General features: G+C 43.7%; 1 protein-coding gene across 1 annotated transcript; it reads right to left on the bottom strand.

Moving 5' to 3' along the window:
• On the bottom strand, positions 145–23,420 carry LOC110432714. The gene is made up of 4 exons (XM_021453503.1): positions 23,343–23,420; positions 1,197–1,418; positions 771–1,107; positions 145–686 (listed from the first exon to the last, which is right to left on the bottom strand). The coding sequence occupies exons 1-4, from the start codon at positions 23,418–23,420 to the stop codon at positions 145–147; spliced, it is 1,179 nt and encodes a 392-aa protein (XP_021309178.1).

The following is a 23,810-nucleotide window of genomic DNA, read 5'->3' on the forward strand; positions in this document are numbered from 1 at the left end:
ATTGTTATGTTAGTTAAACATTTTGACAGCTGTGGACTTTGGCGAGGAGCGATCAAATTGAAATACGTCGGAGTACAAATTATTACATGACAAGTTTCAAAGTACAAAAGTCTCATCCCTAAGCCACTCACATACATTACCACATCAATCAAACTGCGTGCACCACTGCGTAAGCAACTCGTCCTCGGACTCCCAATCGTCCACTACAGCCTCCTTACCTGTGCTCGCCTCCGCTGCCTTGGCCTCACTAGCCTGTCTCTCGTAGTAAGCTGCCTCCGCCTCTTCTGCCGCCTGAGAGTATAACTGTCCCTCTTCCTCGGTCATGTCTGTTGGCCACCATGAGTCGTAGACCGATGTCTTCTGATTGTGGTATGCAGCCTCACCCTCCTCTGAGGCACCGACAGGCATCGGTCCTGACGCCTCACCCTCCTCTGCAAGACGAAGTAGGTCGCCTATCCTTCCCATTTCATAGTCATGCTCCTCCTGAGGGTACCCCAATTCCTCGGCAAGACGAATGAGGTCGTCTATCCTTCCGGTGTCGTCGTCTTCCTCCACCTCGACCTCCTCTTCGACCACAATCGGACGACTAGCGGTGCCACCAACTGCACCGTCCCGCCCTAATATCATATTCTCCGCGTACTTAGCACGGCCCACATCTGCTTGCCAGTTTCCGGTGCATCCAATCTCTGTAAGTACAAAATTTAAAGAATTAATAACATATTCATTTCAGAGAAACAAACAGTTTCACTTTCAAAAATTAAATGACTCACTAGCACATAATGAGGCAATAGTATCGTTCAAGCATTGCATCTCAACTCGCTCAGCCTCCTCCGCAGCCTTCCTTGCATGCTCTTCAGCCTTCCTTGCACGGTACTCCTCTATCTCCTTTTCCCTCTCCTCGGACCACTTCTTCCATGCAATACTCGCAGGGTTACGAACACGCAACTCCTGGGCGAATGCAAGCATTTTCTTCTTATGGTCCTTCACAAAATCAGTGACGTAGTTTGCAGGATAACCTCTCGTCTTGCGAACTGCTACTCTTGCCTTATACTCATCTTTGAACTTAAACACATCATCAGATGATTCCCATTTGCATTTCTGAGTGCTCTGTTACAGGAAATATATGAATACAAAGTTAGCGTACAAAAACAAATATATGAGTATAGTAGTACTAAATGTGCACAGTCCTAGCAAACCTCATCATAGTCGATCATGTGGCCACAGAAGTGGCCAATCCCAAGACCTGAAGGAACTAGGCCGTAGCTAGCTTCAACACCACATTTGCACATCACGGGAGGCGCAATAGACCTCCGCTTCTTCTTCCACTCTGGAACCTCCTCCTGCTTCTCAGGCTCTGGCCAATGGCTCTTTGGACCATAGATCCACTCTGCGAAATGGCACTTTTGAAAACCACGATCCTACAAAAAGAACACATTAGAACACACATAAAGCAACTGAAATTTTAAGATTGACCGTAAAACTTACTTCACGCCGCAGAGGACAAATGAACTCTAGTTCATTCCGTGGATTTATCACGGCTTGTTCTCCGCAATGACACTTTGGAGGATCCTCGAGCCGCCGTGCAGAGGCTACAGCCTTCTCTTCCTCCGTCATAGGAGGAGGGTTAGGGGGGCGGAACCCAACGAGTAAACAATTCACGTTTGCAATGATCAACGCCGTGGTAGAAAAGCAGAATTCTTGGGTCAAACTTGTCCGGCCCGTCGATCCATTAGAAGAAAAAGCACCGGAAGTAGGGCTACAAAAGAGTTTCAATTGTCTCATTGAGAATAAAAAGATAAAAAATCAATAAGAAAAACAGAGGGCACAGTGACTTACGCTATAACTATAACAAGTATAGAAGCAACGTGCCGCAGTATCCGGATGTCTCGACTGGCTCACGTGTGCCAGATGTCCACAATCACAGTTAGAAATAGGTTCCTCGGGAGGCACGGGGGCATCCTTGCAAGACACATCGGGGTACAACTCTCTAGGACGACCCTTTTTTCGCCAAATAGACTCACGATACGAGTCCTCCATCTAAAAACGCGAAAATAATTCAACAAAAATCACATAACTAAACAAAGTAACGTAACAAGAGATTTACTAAACATATTAAAAATAAACAAATGAACTTATCTAAACTATGAAAACATAAAGGTTGTAAGAAATTTACCTTATCCAAACGAGGGGTGGCCGGGAAAACAACCGTGAAGAACGACGAGGCGGAGAATACGCAGCGGAGAGGGGCGCCGAGGCGGGGCAATGGAGGTGAAGGACGACGCAGAGGGGCACCGGAGAAGAGCGGAGCTCGGGTGTGAGAGAGGGAGAGAAAGAGAGACACTCGGGGTGAGAGAGGGAGAGAAATGGGAAGAGATGGCCGTTCGGCCGACTAAGTAGGGCGCGGGCATACCCCGCCATGATCCACGGCGGGGTAGCCCTACCCCGCCATGATCCACGGCGGGGTCCACGTCACCACAAGTCAGCACACAGGACCATGCAGCGCTGACGTGGCAGGGAGAACCCCGCCACCATGCATGGCGGGGTGCAATGTTTTTGCCCCGCCATGCATGGTGGCGGGGCCAAACGGCCTAGTTTTGAAATTTTTTTCAAAACTGTGTCAAAATTGAAATTTGTTTTAAAAATGGGCTAAAAATAAAAAAAAATTCGCGGAGGCTGAGTATCGAGCGGTTGCCAATGCCATTACTAAAGTCACTTGGTTATGCCAACTCATCTTTATTCGCCGCTGCCTTTGTCACTCTTTATGTAGTTCTGATCCAATCTCTATGTATGTTTCACTGTCAATTCTGCCTTTGTCACTCTTTATGTAGTTCTGATCCAATCTCTATGTATGTTTCACTGTCAATTCCGGGGGGGGGGGGGGGGGGGGGTTGCAGGGGCGGAGCTAGGGGTACCCCTATAAAATGTGAGAAACTAGTACAAACCGCGCGCCCCTGCGCGCGTAAGTGCCCATATTTTAGGTTTGTAGAGGCAAGTCTCTACGCTACACCACACATAAGAATAATATGAGGAATTAATTAATAATAGTAGGTAAATATATACATAGAGATAAAGATCATGCAGTATATAGGTATATACTATATGTGCTGCTGTAATTGTTCTCACAGCAAGTAAAGATATATGGACTGCAAATGTAAATATAGATCGAGGATATATATGTTTTATGTATAGACTACAAAGTAGTTTAGAGAAATATATAAATTTACATGTACATACATATAGCGGTGTCAAAGGTTCCAGACATGTAGCAGTTCAAAAGGTAATGAGAATTTCTCATGCCAATGCATCAAAGTTGCTGTCCCTCCCTAAAAAAAAGTTGTAGTCCCAAGTACAGTGCGACCAGTTTACAACTAATCCTGTCACGCCACCATTATCTTAATTGCAAGACAATAGGCAGTAAGCTGCATACGTAGAGTTGGCTGTGGCTGGTATGATTCACTAACTCTGCTGACCAGTCACCTTTCATTTAGGATGTTTACTCCACCACTGGTAAACCCTCCACTATCATCTCTGTTTTCAAAAGACTGGCTCTAAAGAACAAAAGAAATGATAGATGAACAAATTAGTTTCAATGCAGTATAGAAAGTTTGAAGTGTAGCTACAAAATCTATCGCTTACATGTATTGGCAACATCTTGGTTAGCAGAGGACCTGGTAGCACTCATTTTTTCAATCTGCGTAGCAGGGGCACATCAATTAATAAGTTGAACTACCAAAAACAAAGTAAAAAATAGAAGAAAATGAGACATTCATTTACAGAGCCTCATAGTTTCTGCGTAGCATTCCAAGCTGTATCACATAATAAGGCACATTCCACACTATAGTATCACATAAGGAACGTTGTTATACACTGAAAATGATCATAGTATCAATAGGAAAAATGCTTTGTAAATTATCCTTAATGCTATATAATTTAATAAGGCACATTTCATATCACAGTATCACATTATGGAGCATAAATGGCAGGAGGCTAACTTACATCAGTGATTGCACGAGCTAGCTTTGCATATTGAATGTAAGCTAGCATAGCTAAAGAAGCACACATCTAATAACATTGGCATAAATAAGAAAAATCTTTGCAATAAAATAGTACAATGAGTGTTCCAACATAGTACAGATATGACACTGGCGAATAAGCAAAATGTTTCTAGCAAAATGCTAGAATCTGTGGTCCAGCATAGTTTAGAACTTTAAAAGTTACTTGCTCTTCTTTTTAGTAAAATGCAGGTACTACCAATGGATTCATCATATCTCACATAAAAGATAAGTGTGGATATAGCCAACTTTACCTCTATGCATGGGCATGTTCAAATTGGTTCAAATTTTTTCATGTTTCCATAAAATAAACAAATAAATGATTTGAAGCCTATCATCATTCTATGAGTGGATAATGGTTCAGGAAACAACGCAAATTAATGGAAAGATCATTACCTGCAGGAGTACAGGGTAGGAGCAAAAAAATGATTTTAGCATTAGCCGTCACACATGCACTCCTGCAACAGATATAGACTGATCTGGTTAAATTAGATCTGCTAGCATCACATGAAAAGCAATTGAAAGAAGCATATCATTTCTTAATCCCAAAGTAATGTCAGCTAAGATCATAGACCTCTGGTTCATCCATCTGAACTCAAACTGAGAGCAGGAATAGACATCAGAGCAAAAAAAAGTACATAAGAACATGGCCCTTCACACCTAAATGCCTGAATTCTTAGGCACATACATTAGATCATCCATGAAGTAAAATTAGAACCAACATGTAAATGTGATTAATGGAGAGAAGCACACACCTTTCGCTTGAGGATTATCACTCTGCTAATGGGAAATCCTGTACGACCATTCTATTTTCAAAGGATGGAAATGGAACCCGATTCTACTTTAGCGCCAAGCTACAAAAAGGTAGTGATAGAGATCAATCAAGAAGGGTGTGTGGCAAGTCAAGTTGAAGACATTCAGTCATGATAGTCTGATAACAAGGTGATGAAAATCATTCTAGACTAAATAAGAATTAGGCACCTTCAATAACACATGAGACAACCAAGGTAATAAGCATTATGTATAAACCTTTCACATGGATTAACATGGTAGCTGCAATCCTATACTCGGTGATGGGACCTAAACAAAGTCCTAACTAACCTATTTTCTAGAGATATCCTAGGAAGATCATGCTGGACAACACACTCCAAGAACCCATATGTCTTGAGAAATCTCTGAACAGAAGCTCATGTATTATCTGAAAAGCGGGTGGAATTCACAAGAGTCTAATTAGCATAATGCAAGTGACAAAAACTACACCCGCTAATATTTGTATACACACCTCTGCATAATTCGTTCATCCAATTATTCGCATACCTAATACGAAATTAAAAAATCAGCAATGTATAACCAAGACATCTTTTAGCACTCAAAGACAGTAGATAAAATATATGAGAAAGTTGCATAGTGGATGAAGAACGACATGTATGACTTACCTACTACCTTCTTCCAACAGCAGTGGTGATGGGCGTGTTAATAAGCAACTGATCCTTATGACCTTTTTTTTTGTAGAACTCTATTGACCTCACAAAGTTAGTACAAAATATAGGATAACAGAAACATAATTATATTATTACTACTATTCTGCATTTTACATAACACAAGCAAAGCACGTATGTGATAAAGTACCTAATCCTACAACTTTACATAACAAACAGAGCATGTAGCTAACACTACAAAAGCGATCCTTGCAGACTCCCTAGTGTCTCATAAGATGGGGGGAAGATTTTTTTACCGTGCACTGTACATGACATGGGGCTGATTCTGGACCGTTGATTGCGGAATCCAACGGCTGAGGAGATTAGGGAGACGTGGCCTAGCTGGCCTTTCGGGGAGCTCCTGCTGAATGTAGTTGTAAATCCTATACAAATTTGTTGTTAGCTAGTATATTTAGTGTAACACCCAAAATTTTGATTTCAATTAATAGGAATTAATTTGATTATTTAAGAATTTCTGTGAGCATTTGAATCTAGCAAATAAACAATTTTGTGTAAATTAAAATTCACCATAAATTTAGAAACATGAATTTGCATTCATGCTGGGGCATATTTTTATTTTGTGCTGTGAGACTTTGGTTTGAAGTTAATGGTGTTCAAAATTCTATTTGGAAAAAGGCTTTGAAAAATATAAAATAGAAAAAAAAAGAAGAAAAAGAGAGGGGGAAGAACCCCGCAGCCAGCCAGCCCAGTTTTCCCCCTGGCCCTTTTTCCCTCCCCCCGCCCACTAAGCGCGGCCCACCAAGCCAGGCAGGCCCGCGCGCGCCTTCCCCCCTCTCTGCTTGCTGCCGCTGACGGCCGGGACCCAACGCCTGTTTGGCTAACCTCACGGGCCCACCTGTCAGTGCACTGGTCTTCTTCTCCACATCGTAACCGCGCAGGTTTCCCTCTCCGGCCGAATCAATTCCGAAATCTAGGGATTTCCTTGCCTTTTCGCGCAAACCGACCCCTATTTAACCCCTAGCGTCGCCCCGCGTGTTTGTTTTCCACCCCGACGCGAGTTTAGAGCCCTAGTCGCCTAGTTTTCTCGCCGTCGGGATCTCGCCGAAAGGGAGCAAGCTGCCGCGCGTCGCGAGCTCCTCTCCGTTGCCTCTCGGCCCTTGCAAAGTGGCTAGGTGAGTCCGCGGTGAGCTCCTCGTCCCTCTAGAGTTTTTCTTTTGTTTTTTGGTGCACGGTAGCAAGAAAACCGAGGACGCCGGCGAGTCCATCCATGGCGCCACCATGGGGAGCTCTGCTCCGGCCGGCCGCCGGCCACCCCTCCCCCCAGCGTGCCTGAGCCGTACGTTTGCATATCAAAGGCGCAGATTAGATCGTACCCCTTCGGGGTAACTTTTATTAAAGAGACCCTCAGTTTTCCTCTTTTTGAACCAAAATCAAAAAGATAAATATGTCATTAATAAGAGGTGAAACCAAAATCATTTACTCTACTCATAATGAGGGGTAGTCACATAATAAAGATAAATATAAGTGATAAATAAGGATCATGCATCATATATATAAAGATAAACACACTACTAGAGAACAGATCTTTTGTCAATGTGCCAAATGAGCTTTAGTCCCAACATTTTTGGCGCCCGGGACAAAAGAGATCTTTAGTCCCGGTTGGTAAAGCCAACCGGGACTAACGGTCCCTCCCCAACGGCTCCGGTGTCAGGCGTTGTTGGGGTCCTTTAGTCCCGGTGTGTGTTACCAACCGGGACTAAAGACCTACCTTTAGCCCAGGTTTGTGCCACTAACCGGGACTAAACCTTTTGTCCCGGTCTTTGGCACCAATCGGGGCTAAAGGTAGGTGTTTAGTCCCGGTTGGCAACACCAACCGGGACTAAACCCTCCCCGCTATAAATTGAATCTCCCTCCTCCCTTCTTCCTCTCCCTGCCCGAGCCCGAGGTCCTTTGTTCTTGCTTGTTCTTCCATTGTTCTTCCTTGTTATTGCTCTCATCTCCCGCGATCGATCCATTTCAACGCTTCTACGCCGTCGTCGATTTATTTGAATGGTTGGTAGCTTCATCCTCCTATGTTTCTCACCGCCATATGTAATTTCATATTGGACATATGTCTATTTTAATTATTTCATGTTGCCATCTCTCCAATCATCATCTTCTCATGTTTGAATTTTTTTCAACGACTGTTTTATTGGGCAGGGCTTGGGCTTGGCTACAACAAAAATATCGTACGGATCTGAATGTGTCACTTCCTCCTCCTGTTCTACTCCCTTGGGTGCCCACGCAGCCGTTCGGAATGAATCTATGTGGATACTATGTTTGTGAATTTATGCGGTGCACCCTATTTAAACCTGCTCAAAGTGTTCTAAAAGTAAGTAACATGCATGTGTATACAGTAAATTCATATCTTATTTATTTGTTAGAACTAAATAGATTTTATGTATATTAATATCTTTTTTAACTAATGCAAATGTAAGGAGTGGAATATGAAACATAAAGTGTTCGAGTACACATTACTTCTTGGAGTCCAGGAGACGATCGCCGGATTTATCAACGATCATGTCATTCTGGAAGACGGCGAGTTCCACTTATACCCGCAGGGCTTCAAGCCCATTCCAAACAAGGACGAACACTTGTATGAGCTTTGAGTGGGCGGGCAAACATTATGTAATCATTAACCGGTGGCAGCACACTTGATTATTACTTGTACATAATATTATTATTGTAAATGTAATGTGTATGTACATATGTGTATAGCTATATAATATATATATAGATATATATATTATACGTATAATATATATATGTAGTTTCATACTTTATTTGTGTGCAATAATGACGCTCTCGTATAGGTGGAACGTATATATATGAATAAATTGGAGAACATATACAATTGAAAACCAAAATCAATAAAGAAATGAAAAGGAAAAAGAAAAAGAAAAAGAAAAAAACCCTTTAGTCTCGGTTGGTAATACCAACCGGTACTAAAAGGGGTGGCCAGGGGTGGCGCCACGTCACTGCCTAGCGCCCCCTGTAGTCCCGATTGGTATTACCAACCGGGACTAAATGTCCCCATTTAGTCCCGGGCCGGTGAGCCGGGACTAAAGGTGGGACTTTTAGTCCCGATCCCTTAGTCCCGGCTCGCCACCCGGGACTACAAGTGGTTTTCGACCGGAACAATAGGACGGTCCTGTACCAGTGCTTGTGTGTACTTCTGTTGAGAGATGAAGACCCCTTCCTTCATTTGCTTGACTTGAAATCCTAGGAAGAATGATAGCTCGCCAATCATGGACATCTCAAATTCCTTGGACATCAAATCACCAAATTCCTTGCAAAAATCTTCATTAGTTGAGCCAAAAATAATATCATCAACATAAACTTGGCAAATGAAGATTTCCCCATTCATCTTCTTGGTGAAGAGTGTTGTGTCAACTTTCCCAATCTTGAAGCCCTTCTCAATGAGGAAGTCCCTAAGTCTCTCATACCAAGCTCTAGGAGCTTGCTTGAGACCATAGAGTGCCTTGGACAACCGGTAGACATGCTTGGGGTACCTAGGGTCTTCAAAACCAGGGGTTGCTCAACATAAACAAGCTCATTAATGTAACCATTCAAAAAGGCACTTTTCACATCCATTTGAAATAACTTGATATCATGACTAGATGCATATGCAAGTAGGATACAGATAGCTTCATCAAGTCTTGCCACTGGTGCAAAGGTTTCACCGAAGTCAAGACCTTCTTGTGAAAAGCCTTTTGCCACGAGCCTTGCCTTGTTGCGCACCACCTTGCCATGATCATCCTTCTTGTTCCGGAAGACCCACTTTGTTCCAATCACTCTTGCATATTTGGGTCACTCTTCAAGTATCCACACTTGATTGTGAGAGAAGTTGTTCAACTCTTCTTGCATGGCAATGATCCAATCCACATCCTGAAGAGCTTTCTCTATGGTCTTTGGTTCATCTTCAAGAGACACAAAAGCGTGATGTTCAATAAATAAAGCATGTCTAGAGTGTGTAGTTACACCACGTGATGGACTCCCAATGATGAGATCTTGAGAGTGATCTTGGAGGAGATGTGATGATCTTCTTGGCGCCACTTGAGGGGTTGCTTGGGGAGCATCAACATCTTGTGCTTGTGCCACCGTTTTCTCATGAGTGACTTGAGTGTCTTCATGAGCATCTCTCACATCCTTGTCTTCATCTTGTGGGACATGTGCGGAAGGTGGTGGATCAATGATTTGCACATCATCATCCTCTTTTGGCTTGATTTCCCCCACCGGCATATTCTTTATGGCATCCCTCAATGGTTCACCACCTACATCATCAAGATTATCACTTGCTCCTTGGGAGACATTAGTTTCATCAAATTCAACATCAAATGTTTCGTCAACCATGTTTGTGGCATGGTTAAAGACCCTACATGCCTTGGACTTTGATGAATAGCCAACCAAGTAGCCAATGTCACATCTTCTTTGGAACTTGCCCAAGTGTTGGCATTTCTTGTAGATGTAGCATTTGCACCCAAACACTGTAAAGAATGAGACATCAGACTTCTTCCCATTGAGCAACTCATATGGTGTCTTCTCTAGGAACTTGTGAGGAAAGAGCCGGTTTGATGCATAGCATGCGGTGTTGATTGCCTCGGCCCACATCTTCTCTGAAGTGTTGTACTCATCGATGTCCGGTTCTTTCTTTCTACTACTCCATTTCGTTGTGGTGTGTATGTTGAGGAAAACTCATGTTTGATCCCAACTTCATCACAATATTCTTCTATGTTGCCATTATCACTTCAAATCTTCTTGATCTTGACATCAAATTGATTTTGGGCATTCTTTGCAAACTTCTTGAATATTGATTCAACTTCGGCCTTGTCTTTCAAGAAGAATGTCCAAGTGTACCGGGAGTAATCATCAACTATGACCAAGCAATATTTGTTGCCTCCAAGACTAGCATATGTGGTTGGTCCAAACAAATCCATGTGGAGTTGCTCAAGCACTCTTGAAGTAGAGAGACAGGCCTTGGTTGGATGGGTGTTTGCAACTTGCTTGCCGGCTTGACATGCACTACATAGCTTGTCTTTCTCAAATGTCACATCCTTCAAGCCTCTAATCAATTCTTTCTTCATCAACTTCTTGAGTGTGCCCATTCCAACATGTGCTAACCTTCTATGCCACAACCACCCAAGTGAGGTCTTGGTGAATAAGCAAGTCTTCACATCAACTTCATCGGATGAGAAATCAACTACATATAAGTTGTTGTGTCGGAAGCCTTTGAATACCATTTCATTGTCATCTTCCTTGGTCACTATTACTTCCTTTTTCTTAAATAGGCATTGGAAGCCAAGATCACAAAGTTGCCAACCAAGAGCAAGTTCAAACTCAATGATTGCACATAGAGCACATTGGTGATGGAGTTGTCATTTGATATTGCAACCTTTCCTAGACCCTTGACCTTGCCTTTTGAATTGTCACCAAATATGATCTTCTCTTGGTTGTCAACATCTTCATCAAGTGAGGTGAACATCCAGGGATCTTCGGTCATATGTTGAGTGCAACCACTATCAATTACCCAATGTGATCCACCGGTCTTGTAGTTCACCTACACACAAGAGATCAAGCTTGAGATTTAGGGACCCATATTTGCTTAGGGCCCTTGACCTTCTCTACTAGTTGCTCTCTAACTCTTCCAAGATGAAAGACTCATCTTCTTCTTGCTTGTCATACAACAAACCAAGCTTGAGATATTGGTTTTCTTCTTTGAGCAACTTGTTTTCATATGCAAGCTTCTTGTCTTGATCAAGTGACTCAATCACTATGGTGTTGTGCTTGGCTTGCTCTTGCATCTCTTTATTGAGCTTGGCATTTTCTTCCTTTATCTTGATAGTGTCCTCATAGCTCTCAGCCACTACCACATTCTTGCCCTTGCAACCAACACATTTGCTAGTGCTCTCCACAAGTAGGTCATCACAAGATGTGGCTACATCAAGCTTAGCAACATTGTTAGTACCAACATGTGTTTCATTGATTGCAAGATCATATGCTATCTCAAGATTATCATAGTTAGCTTTTAAAGTTGTGTACTCTTCCTTCAAAGCTCTATGTCTAGTGATAAGCTCATCATGAACACTCTCAAGTTTATCATGTTTATCTTTGAGCTCTTTTAAAAAGAGTTTGAGCTCCTTGAGCTTAGTGGTCATGATATCATTTTGATCTCTAAGCTCATCACTAGATTTAAGCTTTGCTAGAAGTGATTCATTTTCATGTTCTAGCTTGTCATTTTCACTTCTAGTTTTTCTTATGACTTTAGTGTATTTATTTAGCAATTGTACAAGTTTGTCATAAGAGGGTGATTCATATTCACTATCACTCTCACTACTCTCATCCTCACTTTGTACCTTCTGGTCACCGTTGGCCATGAGGCATAGGTGTGTAGAGGATGTAGATGGTGGAGAAGATGATGGTGATAAATCATCAATAGCAATGGCGGCAACCTTCTCATCATCACTTTCGTTGTCGGAGGAGTCACCACTTGTGCTTTCAATGTCGGCGAGCCAATCACCAACAATGTAAGCTTTGCCATTCTTCTTCTTGTGGTACTCCTTCTTCGTGCCACCTTTCTTCTTGTATGGCTTCTTGTCGTTCTTATCATCATCACTTGAATCATCTTGCTCTTTGTTCTTCTTTTTGTACTTGTCCTTCTTGGTCTTGGGACATTGGTGAGCAAGATGACCAAGATCACCACAATTGTAGCAATCCATCTTGGAGATGGGTTTCCTCTTGCTACTTGTGAAGAACTTCTTCTTCTTGGAGTCAAAGTTGACTCCATTCTTGTTTAGCTTCTTCAACATCTTGGTGGTTCTTCTCACCAAGAGGGCAATGGATGCATCATCATCACTTGAAGTTGATGACTCAACTTCAATCTTCTTGGCTTTGCCCTTGTGAGAAGCCTTGAGAGCCAAGTCCTTCTTCTCCTTCTTGGCCGATGAGGAGCCATCTTAAGGGTTCATGTGCATGTACATCTCATGAGCGTTGATCTTCCCCAATATGGACGTTGGTGTGGCGGAGAAGAGATCGCCTTGATGAACCATGGTTACTATGTGCCCATATTTCTCAATGGGGAGAACACATAGTATCTTCCTCTCCACATCCGCCGGACTCATTTGATTGAGCCCAAGTCCATTTAGCTCCTCTACAATGACATTCAAGCGAGAATACATTTCGTTAGCATTTTCTTTGGAAAGCATTTCAAATGTATTAAGCTTGTTCATCACAAGATGAAAGCACTCCTCACGCTCACTCTTGGATCCCTCATGGAGCGCACAAAGTTCCTTCCATAACTCATGGGCGGTTTTGTGGTTCTGAACACGGTTAAACACCTCTTTGCAAAGACCTCTAAAGATATGGTTTTTGGCCTTAGCATTCCACTTCTCGTTTTCTTGCTCTTGTGGAGTAAGAGTGGTGTCTTTTGCCAGAGGGGTAAACCCTTTGGTCACGGCTTTTAGACACTTAGTGTCACATGCCTCGAGGTATGACTCCATCCATATTTTCCAATACGGAAAGTCATCGCCATCGAACATGGGTGGCGGTCCATCCCCGTTAGACATCTTTTCTCTAGGCGGTGAAGCCTAAATAATGAGTACTAGGCTCCGATACAAATTGAAAGGATCAAGATGCCCAAGAGGGGGGGGGTGAATTGGGCTTCTCTAAAAATTTAAGCAACCTATAAGCTCCAATTCAACCCCTTGTGCCTAGTGTGACTAGAGAGCTACCGGATAAAAGTTTTGCAACCTAATTCCAATCCTATTCTAGCATACCAATTCTAGGAATGTAAAAGCTCAAAGTAATTTCACAAAGTAAATGTTAGAAAGTAAAGGGAGGAGGGCAAGAAAGGGCTCGGCGATGTTTTGTCGAGGTATCGGAAAGTCGCCACTCTCCACTAGTCCTCATTGGAGCACCCGCGCAAGGGTCTTGTGTTGGTACCCCTTATCTTATAATTATAAACATCATTTTAATAAATAAAATAAATAGATGGTAGGGCTTTGAACTAACCTTTCCACAAGTTTTGTTGCAAATATCAATTTCAGGTATGACACGTGGAAAGGCGCAAAAGTCACGAGAAAGTGCATTTCAAGAAAGCATATTCAGAAAAGGCGCAAATCAAAGATAAATGGAAAAGCCCACCAAAATACCGAACTGGATCCATCCATAACCACGGGAAGGATCAGGGCCCAGAGACGAACTGACCACGCGAAGGCGGTGGCTAGGGGGCCCACCAGTGGTGCGGCCGCACCTTGGTGCGGGCGCACCCCCCCCCCCCCCCCCCCGTGGCGGCAACTCGGTTCCACCTTTTTCAGGCGGTGGCGACATGCATAGGATGGTTTCACCTCCTACCAAATTTAGATCGCCATGAACCATCCTTGTTGGGCTATAAATAGATGGCTCCACACCATTCAACACACACACCATCATTTGGAGCAATACACCTCACATTTCTACACTTGTTCTATAGTTTAGATGCAGTAGTAGAGCAAGGCAAAGCTAGCAAAGAGAGCTTGTCTCCTTGGAGGATCTTAGAGCTTCTTGGTATGAATACAATTCAGTTCTCCTCCATGAGCAAGTTATTATCTTATTTATATGATTATGCAATTGAATTAGAGTATAGTTGTGTTCATATCATGTTCATAGTATATGAACTAGTTCTTAGTTCTTGTGCTATGGTCTTGATGTGTTCATCCTTGTTCTTCATCGTTCATCGAATTAGTATGAATAGACAAAGGATTAAGATTGGGGTAACGGTTCGTTGGGCTATGATGGCCACTCTTAGCTGACCCTGTCAATCCGAAGTGTTGGGGTCCTGGGAGGCTAGGAGGTGTTTCCAATTACATGGGCGAGGTGCTCGGGTATGCAGAGATCAGTGGATGCGCGGGTATGTTTTGGATAGAGGGGTAGGTAGCAGGGTAGTGACAGCCCTTTCATCCCTGGTATTCCCCCACGATCAGGTATTCCGGTAGGAGTTCTGTAAGGCCCCTATCGGCTGGATGTCCAGCTGCGAGGATCTCCCCAAAGCCTCAGACTTAGTTCTAACTCTAGTTATATTGATTAGATGTTCTACTAACAATTATTTGCATAGTTATATAAGATCAATGCCGGCTCAAGTAGTTGTTCTTTATTTCTTTTATTTCCTTATTTTCTCTTTATTCCTTGAGGTTGCCCCGATGAGTGTGTCCACTATCCATATTTTAAGAGCCTGTCGTGACCCCTGATTAGACTATGTCTACCTATGCATCTCAATAAGTGATCATGCTACAGACCAAGCTAGATGCATTTGTTACACCCTCCTACGGGATTAAATACAATAACTCTTGAATACTCACGGGTTGAAATGCCACAATGATAGTTCTGTTCGCTTGCAGTTTTATTCTTTATATTCATCAACTATTGATTGGCGTACCTAAGTATCGTTACTTAAGATTGTAAACTCTGTGCATTTATCTGGCGCTCTGCTACAGCTTTGCATATCGTAAGTAAGGATGGTTAGGATGGCCAATCCGGCATTCCTAATTATTGTTACCAGACTGCACTGCTAAGGCCAGCGACGTTAAAGGCCTTGGGTTATCTCTCTGACGTAATGGTAGTTATGGTATACCAACACCCGACATTTCTGTTGCCATTGCTAATGATGGATTTATAGTCTATCTTTAGTAGTGACGCTAAGAAATGCCAACATCTTGCTCCCCCTTAGTCCGTGCAAGGACCAAGTGCTCTCTACGGGCTGATTCTTCGACACTCTGTCGCGGTGAATCGCCCACAACCGCTCACAAGCTTGACATGAGCCACCCACAAGAACTCCGGGAGGTCTTCGTGCCTCCAATCACCATCGAACCGTCTAGGTGATGGCGATCACCAAGAGTAACAAGCAAAGAACTCTCACTTGACCAAATCAAGGCACTAGAGAGTGGTGGATGTACACTTAACTCTTGGAACTCAATTAGAGAAGGATTCACTCAAGAAATCTCTCAAATTCTCAATCCTCTCTAGGCTCTTGCTTCTCTCTTGCACCACAAGGTGATTCTCAACTGATCAAATGGGCAAGAGAGCTCCCATGGACGAGGTGGAGGAGTATAAATACTCCCCATCAAGTCCAAAGGCCGGCCAACCGTTATACACTGAAAACGAGAGCACCGGACGCTTGTTATGTTACACCAGACGCATTGCACCGAGCGTCCGGTGATCTCATAACGGCTAACTGTACCTCTTCTGACAGAGCACCGGACGCTACCTCTGAGAGTTCGGTGACACCGTCCGGTGTGAGGGTAAACTTACACCCTCCCTGGGTTTAGGACCGGGCGCTACCCGGTGAGTCCGGTGCTAGCGTCTGATGCCTGGGTCAACTGCAGACCTCCCTGGGTATAGGACCGGACGCTACCCGATGAGTCCGGTGCTAGCGTCCGGTGCCTAACCCTTGGCACCCAGTCACTCTGACTCGAGTCAACCTCATCGGACGCACTCACATAGCGTCCGGTGGTGCGTCTGGTGCCTGCTTAGGCACCCAAACTTCGTCGAAATGCGATCTTTCCAAAAATGAAGTTTGTTCCTCTCGATCTAAGGACTATCTCTGAGCTGTCTAGTGCTAGGTTTACCAAGTGTGCACCACACCTAAACCTAAAGCCTTGCCTAGGTCAAGCTACTAGATCAATGCCCCTCTTAATAGTACGGTCAAAGGTAAAACAAAGTCCTAAACTACTCTAAGTTCCCTTCTTCACCATGTGGCACTTAGACCTAGTCTAGTCTTGACGATGTCCAACCATCCTTTGAAAACCAAAACGATTTCCACTATTAATTAGGCATGAACATCCTTGTCCATCGAGTACCTATTACCATGACCTAACACTAATGACTTTGTCTCTGCAAAACACACGTTAGTCATAGTAATCAATATTGTCATTAATCTCTGAAACTCATTAGGGGCCTAGATGCTTTTCAAGAATATGCACTAAAACAGTGTGCAATCATGTTTCAATACTGGAGATCTGAGATGAATACCAAGTGGGCAAAGAAAGGGTTGGACCCGACAAAAAGGTATAAAATTACGTCGGTCAGTGGGTGGTTTTTCTAGAGCAGAGCAGTGACCCAGACTTCTTAGCTCTAAGTGAAGCCAATTCCGAGCTCGCAATGAAGAACAAGTACCACCACCTAGGCACAGGTTGTTACTAAAGTCAAGGCATTATGGTTGCCTATGTTGTCTAAGCAACTTGGTGAAAGGACTGCAAATTGGATTCGTGCTTGAAAACCAAGAGAGACTGAGACTGGTGTGTCTTTTGTTGACCCAATGGTTGAAGAAGCTACAAAGAATATTTTTGCGGTGGCAGCTAAGAAGCAAGAAGGATCATTCAAGCCACAAAGGGAAAGAGATATCCTTACAGCTGGTCTGGGTAACCCTAAGCATCCTGGTCGTGTATGAGGAATCTCATCCGAAAAAGGATGAAAAGAAGGATTTGGTGAAGAGTGGGCAGGTATATACAAGAAACATGATCGATACAAGGAAGCAATGGTAGATTATTTTAAGGAGGAGGCTAAGAAAGGCTTCAAAGACATGATGTCTCAAATGCTATCCAATCCTCCACCTGAATTGATGTAGTAATTAGCGAGTGCGATGTCTGTTCAACAGATGACCACTCAGTCTTCCTAACTGTAGCTAGTTCCAACAATGGTCACATAGACTCTAGTGGTTCCTAGCAGTGTCGCATCTATGGGTCACAAGGATCACTATCTAGTTAACGACATTGATATGCCTCTGCCTTGCTCCCTAGTCATAAGATATGGTATTAACAATATTCATACAAGGGAAGTAGCCATAGGATTTGCCATCCCAATATGTCAGTACCATGGTCGTGACATTCTAGAATAGTACTACAGGGTGGAAGTGTCGACGATCGTCCAAGGATACGAGGACGATATGCTAGAAATCCTTGGTCCTAAGGGTATTGAGAAACGTGGACAAGCTATCAAGAATTTCATCCTTTGGCCTCGACGGGACGTCCAGTTATGTGAGCCGCCGCCACCACCCTCTCAAGCCATGTTTGTTCCTAACCCACCATCATCACCTACCTAGTCTCTTCCTATCCCACCAATATTGCCATCATCACCGATCTTGCCCCCCTCTCGACCCACCATCATCACCTACCCCGCTATCTTCGCCACCAGAGCCATTCAATTATCCAACTTCTCCACCATGTATAGATCTTAAACAGATGACTTCACTGCCCATGCTGCCAAAGAAGAAATTTTCTGTATCCAAATTGGTTTCCCCTTTTGAGCCAAAGAAAAAGAGCGCTGGCACGGCCAAATTTTTGTCAGAAATTGCATGGAACCGCATGGTCGTATCGTTGACTTGGCTGAGCACAAGAAGTCAGCGCAAAATCCTGCGACAGTTACCATAAATATCAGGAAGCCAACATGGGAGGATTACCAAAATATGCCTATTACATATGTGTCGGGCAGGCCTCTACTCACTTGGGATAAACTGAAAAAGATCTCAGCTAGTATAAAAAGGTTGCCTGATTGGTACAAGAGAGCTTCTACTGTTGGCATTGACACGATCAACGTGTCTATACCACCAACAGCTTTTGTTAGTGCCATCAAACAGCCGTTGTTACCTTCGAGGACATGTGGTTGATGATGAACCTTTAGAGACTCGACGTATAGCCCGTAACGGTGTTTGTATTATAGGTGTCACTCATACTAACACATACATGTGTTGTTATTAGTTAGTTCTATCAATTTTTTAATATTTGACATGCACATGTGCCTTGCATAATGCAATATGATTAGCAGGAGATCCGCTATGGTCCAAATCCACATTCCAATGCCAATAAAAGGATTGGGTATCTGAACCCAATGAAAATATGTGAGAATGAGCACACATTCAAAGTGGGTTCGAATAATGATAAATTAAAGGGGATGACACCTCAAGAAGCTCAGCGACATACAGAGGAAATAAGGAAGAACTTTGAAGCCAAATACACCGTTTACCTAGGACACGTAATGCTTCAGTATCAACACAGGGAATCTGTAGTTGCCCCATACAACTTTGGGTAAGTGTGAGTTTGCATACATCAAATGAATAATTTTGATACACATGCATCACGAATTTGATTCATGCAGGGGCCACTAGATCTACTTCATCATTTACCGTATGTCACACCCAAATTTAAGGATAAATTTGAGTACAATAATCTCATGTGCGCCCCAGGAATAGTCGCGCACACAAGTCGACAAATTACAAATATATCATAACAAGTGTTCTTACAAAACGTTATTACAACACAAATATATATCAAAGTCTGCGACAAACGGAAAATAAACTCATAACTAGCTATGACAAGATAACTCCAACACAGGGACGACCGACTGGGGGATCGCCAACCTAGAAGTCCTCAGGAAATTCCTCGTAGAAGCTGTCATCTGTTATCCATCCGGGATTTTGTCCAAAAAGAAAGATAAAGACAAGCGTGAGTACATCTCGTACTCCGCAAGCATAACATAGGATATTATGCGGCTCAAAGAGGTCAGACACTGGCTACTGCAGTTAGCATTTTAATTGGTCAATATTTTAATCCTACTTAATTATCAATTATGCTTAAGCTCCCGATTAGCCCAAATGAGTACATGGTAATAACACCGTCAACCTTCTCGGCTAACACCATCACCATCACGGTTAAACCACATTAATCATCACGATCAATGCGTCAGATTTTCACAAGTTATTTCCCATAACCTTCCACACCCAACTATTCCGTAAGGGTCCAAGGCCGCTCATGTCCGAGAGCACGGCTAGTATACCAGTTTGATCAAACTCTGCGCAGAGGTGTGCACTTTTCCCGTAAGTCGTGTTACCCATATGCCCGGGGTTTGCAAGACCCACTAACACTTCCAAGGTGAGCGGGCAGGGAACACTATAAAGCCTTCCATAGGCCACGTCTAACCAGTTAGGGCCGCGAGGTTTCCTCGGCAGGCAGATATAGAGAACCCCCCTTTCCTATGGCACAATTCCATCACGGCTATACACATAAGAACAGAAGCAGTTCTATACCCAAAGTGGCAAGCCCCTCTTGCGCCCTTTCGGGTAACCTCTAACCAGCTAGATGAGATCCTATTACTGAGCTAAAGTTAGAGCCATATAACCATCACGGTTGCACTGTAAGTCCCGGATTGTCGCTTACAGAGAAGTCCTTACGGAGGGTCTAGGTCAACCCAACCGAAGTCAATTGCACCATAGCCCTTTTTCCCAACATTTATCATCATATTCATTAAAGTCAGAGTGATAGTAAATTCTCAATTAATTAAAGCACTAGCAAAGCTACCCACATGCATTCTACCCATAGGTGTCATAAATATATAGTCAGGTAGCTAGGATGTCCTTAGGGTTACCAAATTAGACACATGCAGATGCGTAATTAATTAAGTGAATAGGTGTACAAGGGAAACCCATGTTATACTTGCCTTCGGTGAAGGGGAACTGCTGCTGGTCCTGCTGCTCCTCGAAGAAAAATGGATCACCCACGGACACGTCACCGTCTGCGCTCGATTGGTACCACACAACAACACGCATCCAGGTTCATTCATACAAGCAAACAATCATTTAATTAGAACAGTACACCAACAGATCAAAAATGAAATAAAGTATTTGAAAACAGAACCTACGTTTCGCTACGATCACATAGATACGAAAATCACGAAAATCGGAGCTAAAACGACCAAGTTACGACTTTTTCGGCGATTTCCTATAGGCAATTAATTAATTAAACCTAACCCTGAAAATAAAAAGTGGCAAAATACAGAAACAGTGGTACTATCATGTAGAGAATTTAATTACGAATCTAACGCAATTTGAACCGGTCAAATCGGAGCTATAACAAATATTCTATGGCCAAAACAAGTTCAGTGGCAATTCTGTAGTTTTCTGAAAACGTAATTTGACCTAACCGACGGGATTTACGCTTTCTAAAAGACAAAACGTATTTCGCTCGAAGGCGCTAAGGACTGCGGCCGAATTTGGAAGTCTGGGAGGGGCTCTTTAAGCAAATTCTCCCCCGAAGGGGTATCGGGCGTCTCTGGCCGTCCGATTTGAAATGGACGGCCAGGATTAGATCCTGGGAGGGGGAAGGGAAGAGAAGGGGGCCGGCCGCCGGAGGGGGAGGGGACGGCGGCGGCGCTCCATGGCCGCGGCGAGCAAGGTCGCCGGCGCACATCAAGGGGAGGCTACAGCGCGCGGTTTTCCAAAACGAGACCACCGGGAGAGAGAGGAGGGCAAGGGGAATTCATCCCCGGCTATGACGCGGCCGGAGAACGCCTGAGAGGCCTGCGCCATGGCCGGCCGCGACGAACTGCTCCGGCGAGCGCGGCCGGGGCGCTAGAGAGCCTCGTTTTGCTCAGAAAAAGAACGGGGAGGGAGCGGGGAGGAGTGGGAAACTCACCAACGCGACGAGAATCGACGAAAACGGCTCGAGACGGCGGTTTCACGCGGAGGTCGCGGCGGCGGCTTCTCTCTGCGCTTTCGCGGATGGGAGCAGAAACGAGGAGAGGAGGAATGGGGAGGGGAAGGAGGCTCGGGCGCACGGGGAGGGGGTTTTCTCCAACTGAAACCGAGGCGCGGGGGAGGGAACGTGGGGGGGAAGCGGGGCGCGGCTTGGCCGGACGGTTTCCAAACCGAGAGAGAGAAGAGCGGGGGTGACGGTTGGGGAAGAGGGAGCTGACAGGCGGGCCCGGCCTGTCAGCGGGTGAGAGAGAGAGGGGGAAGGGAGGGGATCGGCTGGGCCAGGCCCAAGAAGAGAAGGCGCGCGCGCGGGTGTTGGGCCAAAATGGCCGAGAGAAGGGGAGAGGAGGAGAGAAAAGCTTTTCATTTTTATTTTCCAACCAAATTTTCAAACTCTTTTCCAAATGAGTTTTTTTGAATCCAACATCTTTTCTTCAAATCCACTCATCACATAAATAGATGCACCAGCATGTATGCAACAAAGTATTGGCCTAACTTATATTTAATTTTATTTTCTCCAAATTTATTTATTTTCCTATATTGAAAATGCTCACAAAAATTATTTAGCAAAGCCAAATTCATCTATTTTGAAAAGAGTCAAATTTTGGGTGTTACACCGTAGGGATGGAAAGGTGTTGGTCCTAGACTTCATAGATTACAATCCTTCAACTTATGCAGCATCCGTGACCATCTTAGAGCGGTAAGCCAAGATGTTCATTCGTACTTTTATCGATGAGATCGAGTATGAGAATAACATGGTCATTCTTTTCAAGATCATAGGGCATATAGGTTTTATAAGATTAAAGGCGGAAGATGCGAGTCATCAAAACTAGGGCAGCCACTGCAAATGTTTTATAAATGACCAGTACGTATGTAAAATTATGAATACATACCATATCATACATGTTAGAACTAATAATCATAATAACCACCGCCAATTATATATAGTGCCACAAGCAACCAGCCAGATCAATCCTCTGTGGATTCTATGTGTGCGAGTTCATGAGAGAGAACGGACGATACATCAGTAACCCTTCTAAGGTAATATATAGTAATAGTGATTTATGTAGTTCTGTCATTGAAGTTACAAATATATTACTTATTGTAATAAATATATGGTGTTTATAATCTTTCTTTCCAAAAATATGATGTAAAAAAGGCAAAGCACATGACCCAAAGTGCTTTATACAACCTAGTTGAAGACCTATGCACATTCATCTTGAAATAAGTCATTCCATGCAAAGGAAAATATTACGATGCCACCAGCATCTTAGTAAGGCCAGACTACAAAGTGCTAATGGAGATTAGTAGGCTAAACCTTAGTCGAGATGAATATTAGAGCAGAGGTGGAAACTTTGATGTATATAAATGTATGATATAATTAAATTGTATGTTCCTATAGTTGACATGATCCAATAGGTTTAACTAGTATATATATATATATATATAGGGTTTGGAGGGAATATTTGGAAAAGGGCGATTTGAAAACATTCCACTGGCGGTTTCCTTTATAAAACCGCCAGTGGAAATGGATTTGCATAGGCGGTTGTCTTAGCCAACCACGTGTGAAAATCCATTTCCACTGGCGGTTCTCAGATAGCTGCCGGTGGAAAGTTTTCATTTTTCACTGGCCTCTAACGCTGGCGGATCTGAAAAACGTATGTAGAAATATGTTTGGAACCGCCAGTACAGAGCTTTATTGTGCTAGTGTGTGCCACCCGAAGCACCCACACAGTGCCACCAACCTTGGAATCACTCACAAGTTGAAATTATAACAATAATCAAAAGTAGCTAGTAGCTTCTAGAAGGTACTGGATACATCTTTGAGGTAATAGGAGAGGAAGGAAGGAAGAGGAAAGGTTAAATCGAGTCAGAGACCGACTCAAGCGCACAGAGCCAACCCAGCATATGCTGCAGCCCACATCTCTCTCAGATCCATTATTTAGTACAATAGGTACATGACACAGAGGGAGGAATTTGAAGTGATAAAAAGGAGGGCAAATGTTTCTGTCAAAGAGCTGATCAAAATGCTCTTTTTTGGTTTCTTGTAAACAAGCAATGTCACAGCGGAGTGTTCCACTTCTTATTTTATTTAACGTGAAATTTTATTGTTGCTTGGAAGAAACTAGAGCCATCCGGATAGATCATATGAATATAAAATAAGAAGAACCAGTGTAGAGAAATTTAAGTTGTGGGTCGAAACCAGAAATATGTGGGACCGGAACTAGAAATAGAAAATTTTTTATAATAATATATTTATTTAAAAGATAGAATATTATTTTTTAGATTAATATATTTATTTAAATGATAGAATAGTACTTTTGTATAGGCGGCGCCCTGGCCATTGCATTCGCTGTGCGCCGGCACCTGAGCAGCGCAGGCGGCCCCCCTGGCCATCACATTCGCTGTGTGCCCGCACCTAAGCCATGGACGACTGCGCCGTGTACCACACTACATGACGATGGAGGCAATGCTCGAGTGCCCGCTGGGCACTGCTGCGTTCCGCCCATGTCCATGGAGTTGCTGCTCATCTCCTTGAATCAGCTATCTTCTGCATATAGAACCATGCTTTGCTGAGTTAGAAACTTGAGATACGCCATTGACAGAGAAGAAGGGAAACTATGCTGCTGGTGCAACAGTAGCCTAGGGTGCGGCGGGGGGGGGCTACACGGCCACGCGGAGCCGGAGCGCACCACCCCAACTGTCCAATACGAGCACCGAGCACCATTAGCATGCGACGGACAGAAGGTAGGACTCGACGAGTGGGGCGAGGCCGAGGCCGCAAGA

Source organism: Sorghum bicolor, chromosome 2 (assembly GCF_000003195.3).
Source record: "Sorghum bicolor cultivar BTx623 chromosome 2, Sorghum_bicolor_NCBIv3, whole genome shotgun sequence".
NCBI classification, from domain to species: domain Eukaryota; kingdom Viridiplantae; phylum Streptophyta; class Magnoliopsida; order Poales; family Poaceae; genus Sorghum; species Sorghum bicolor.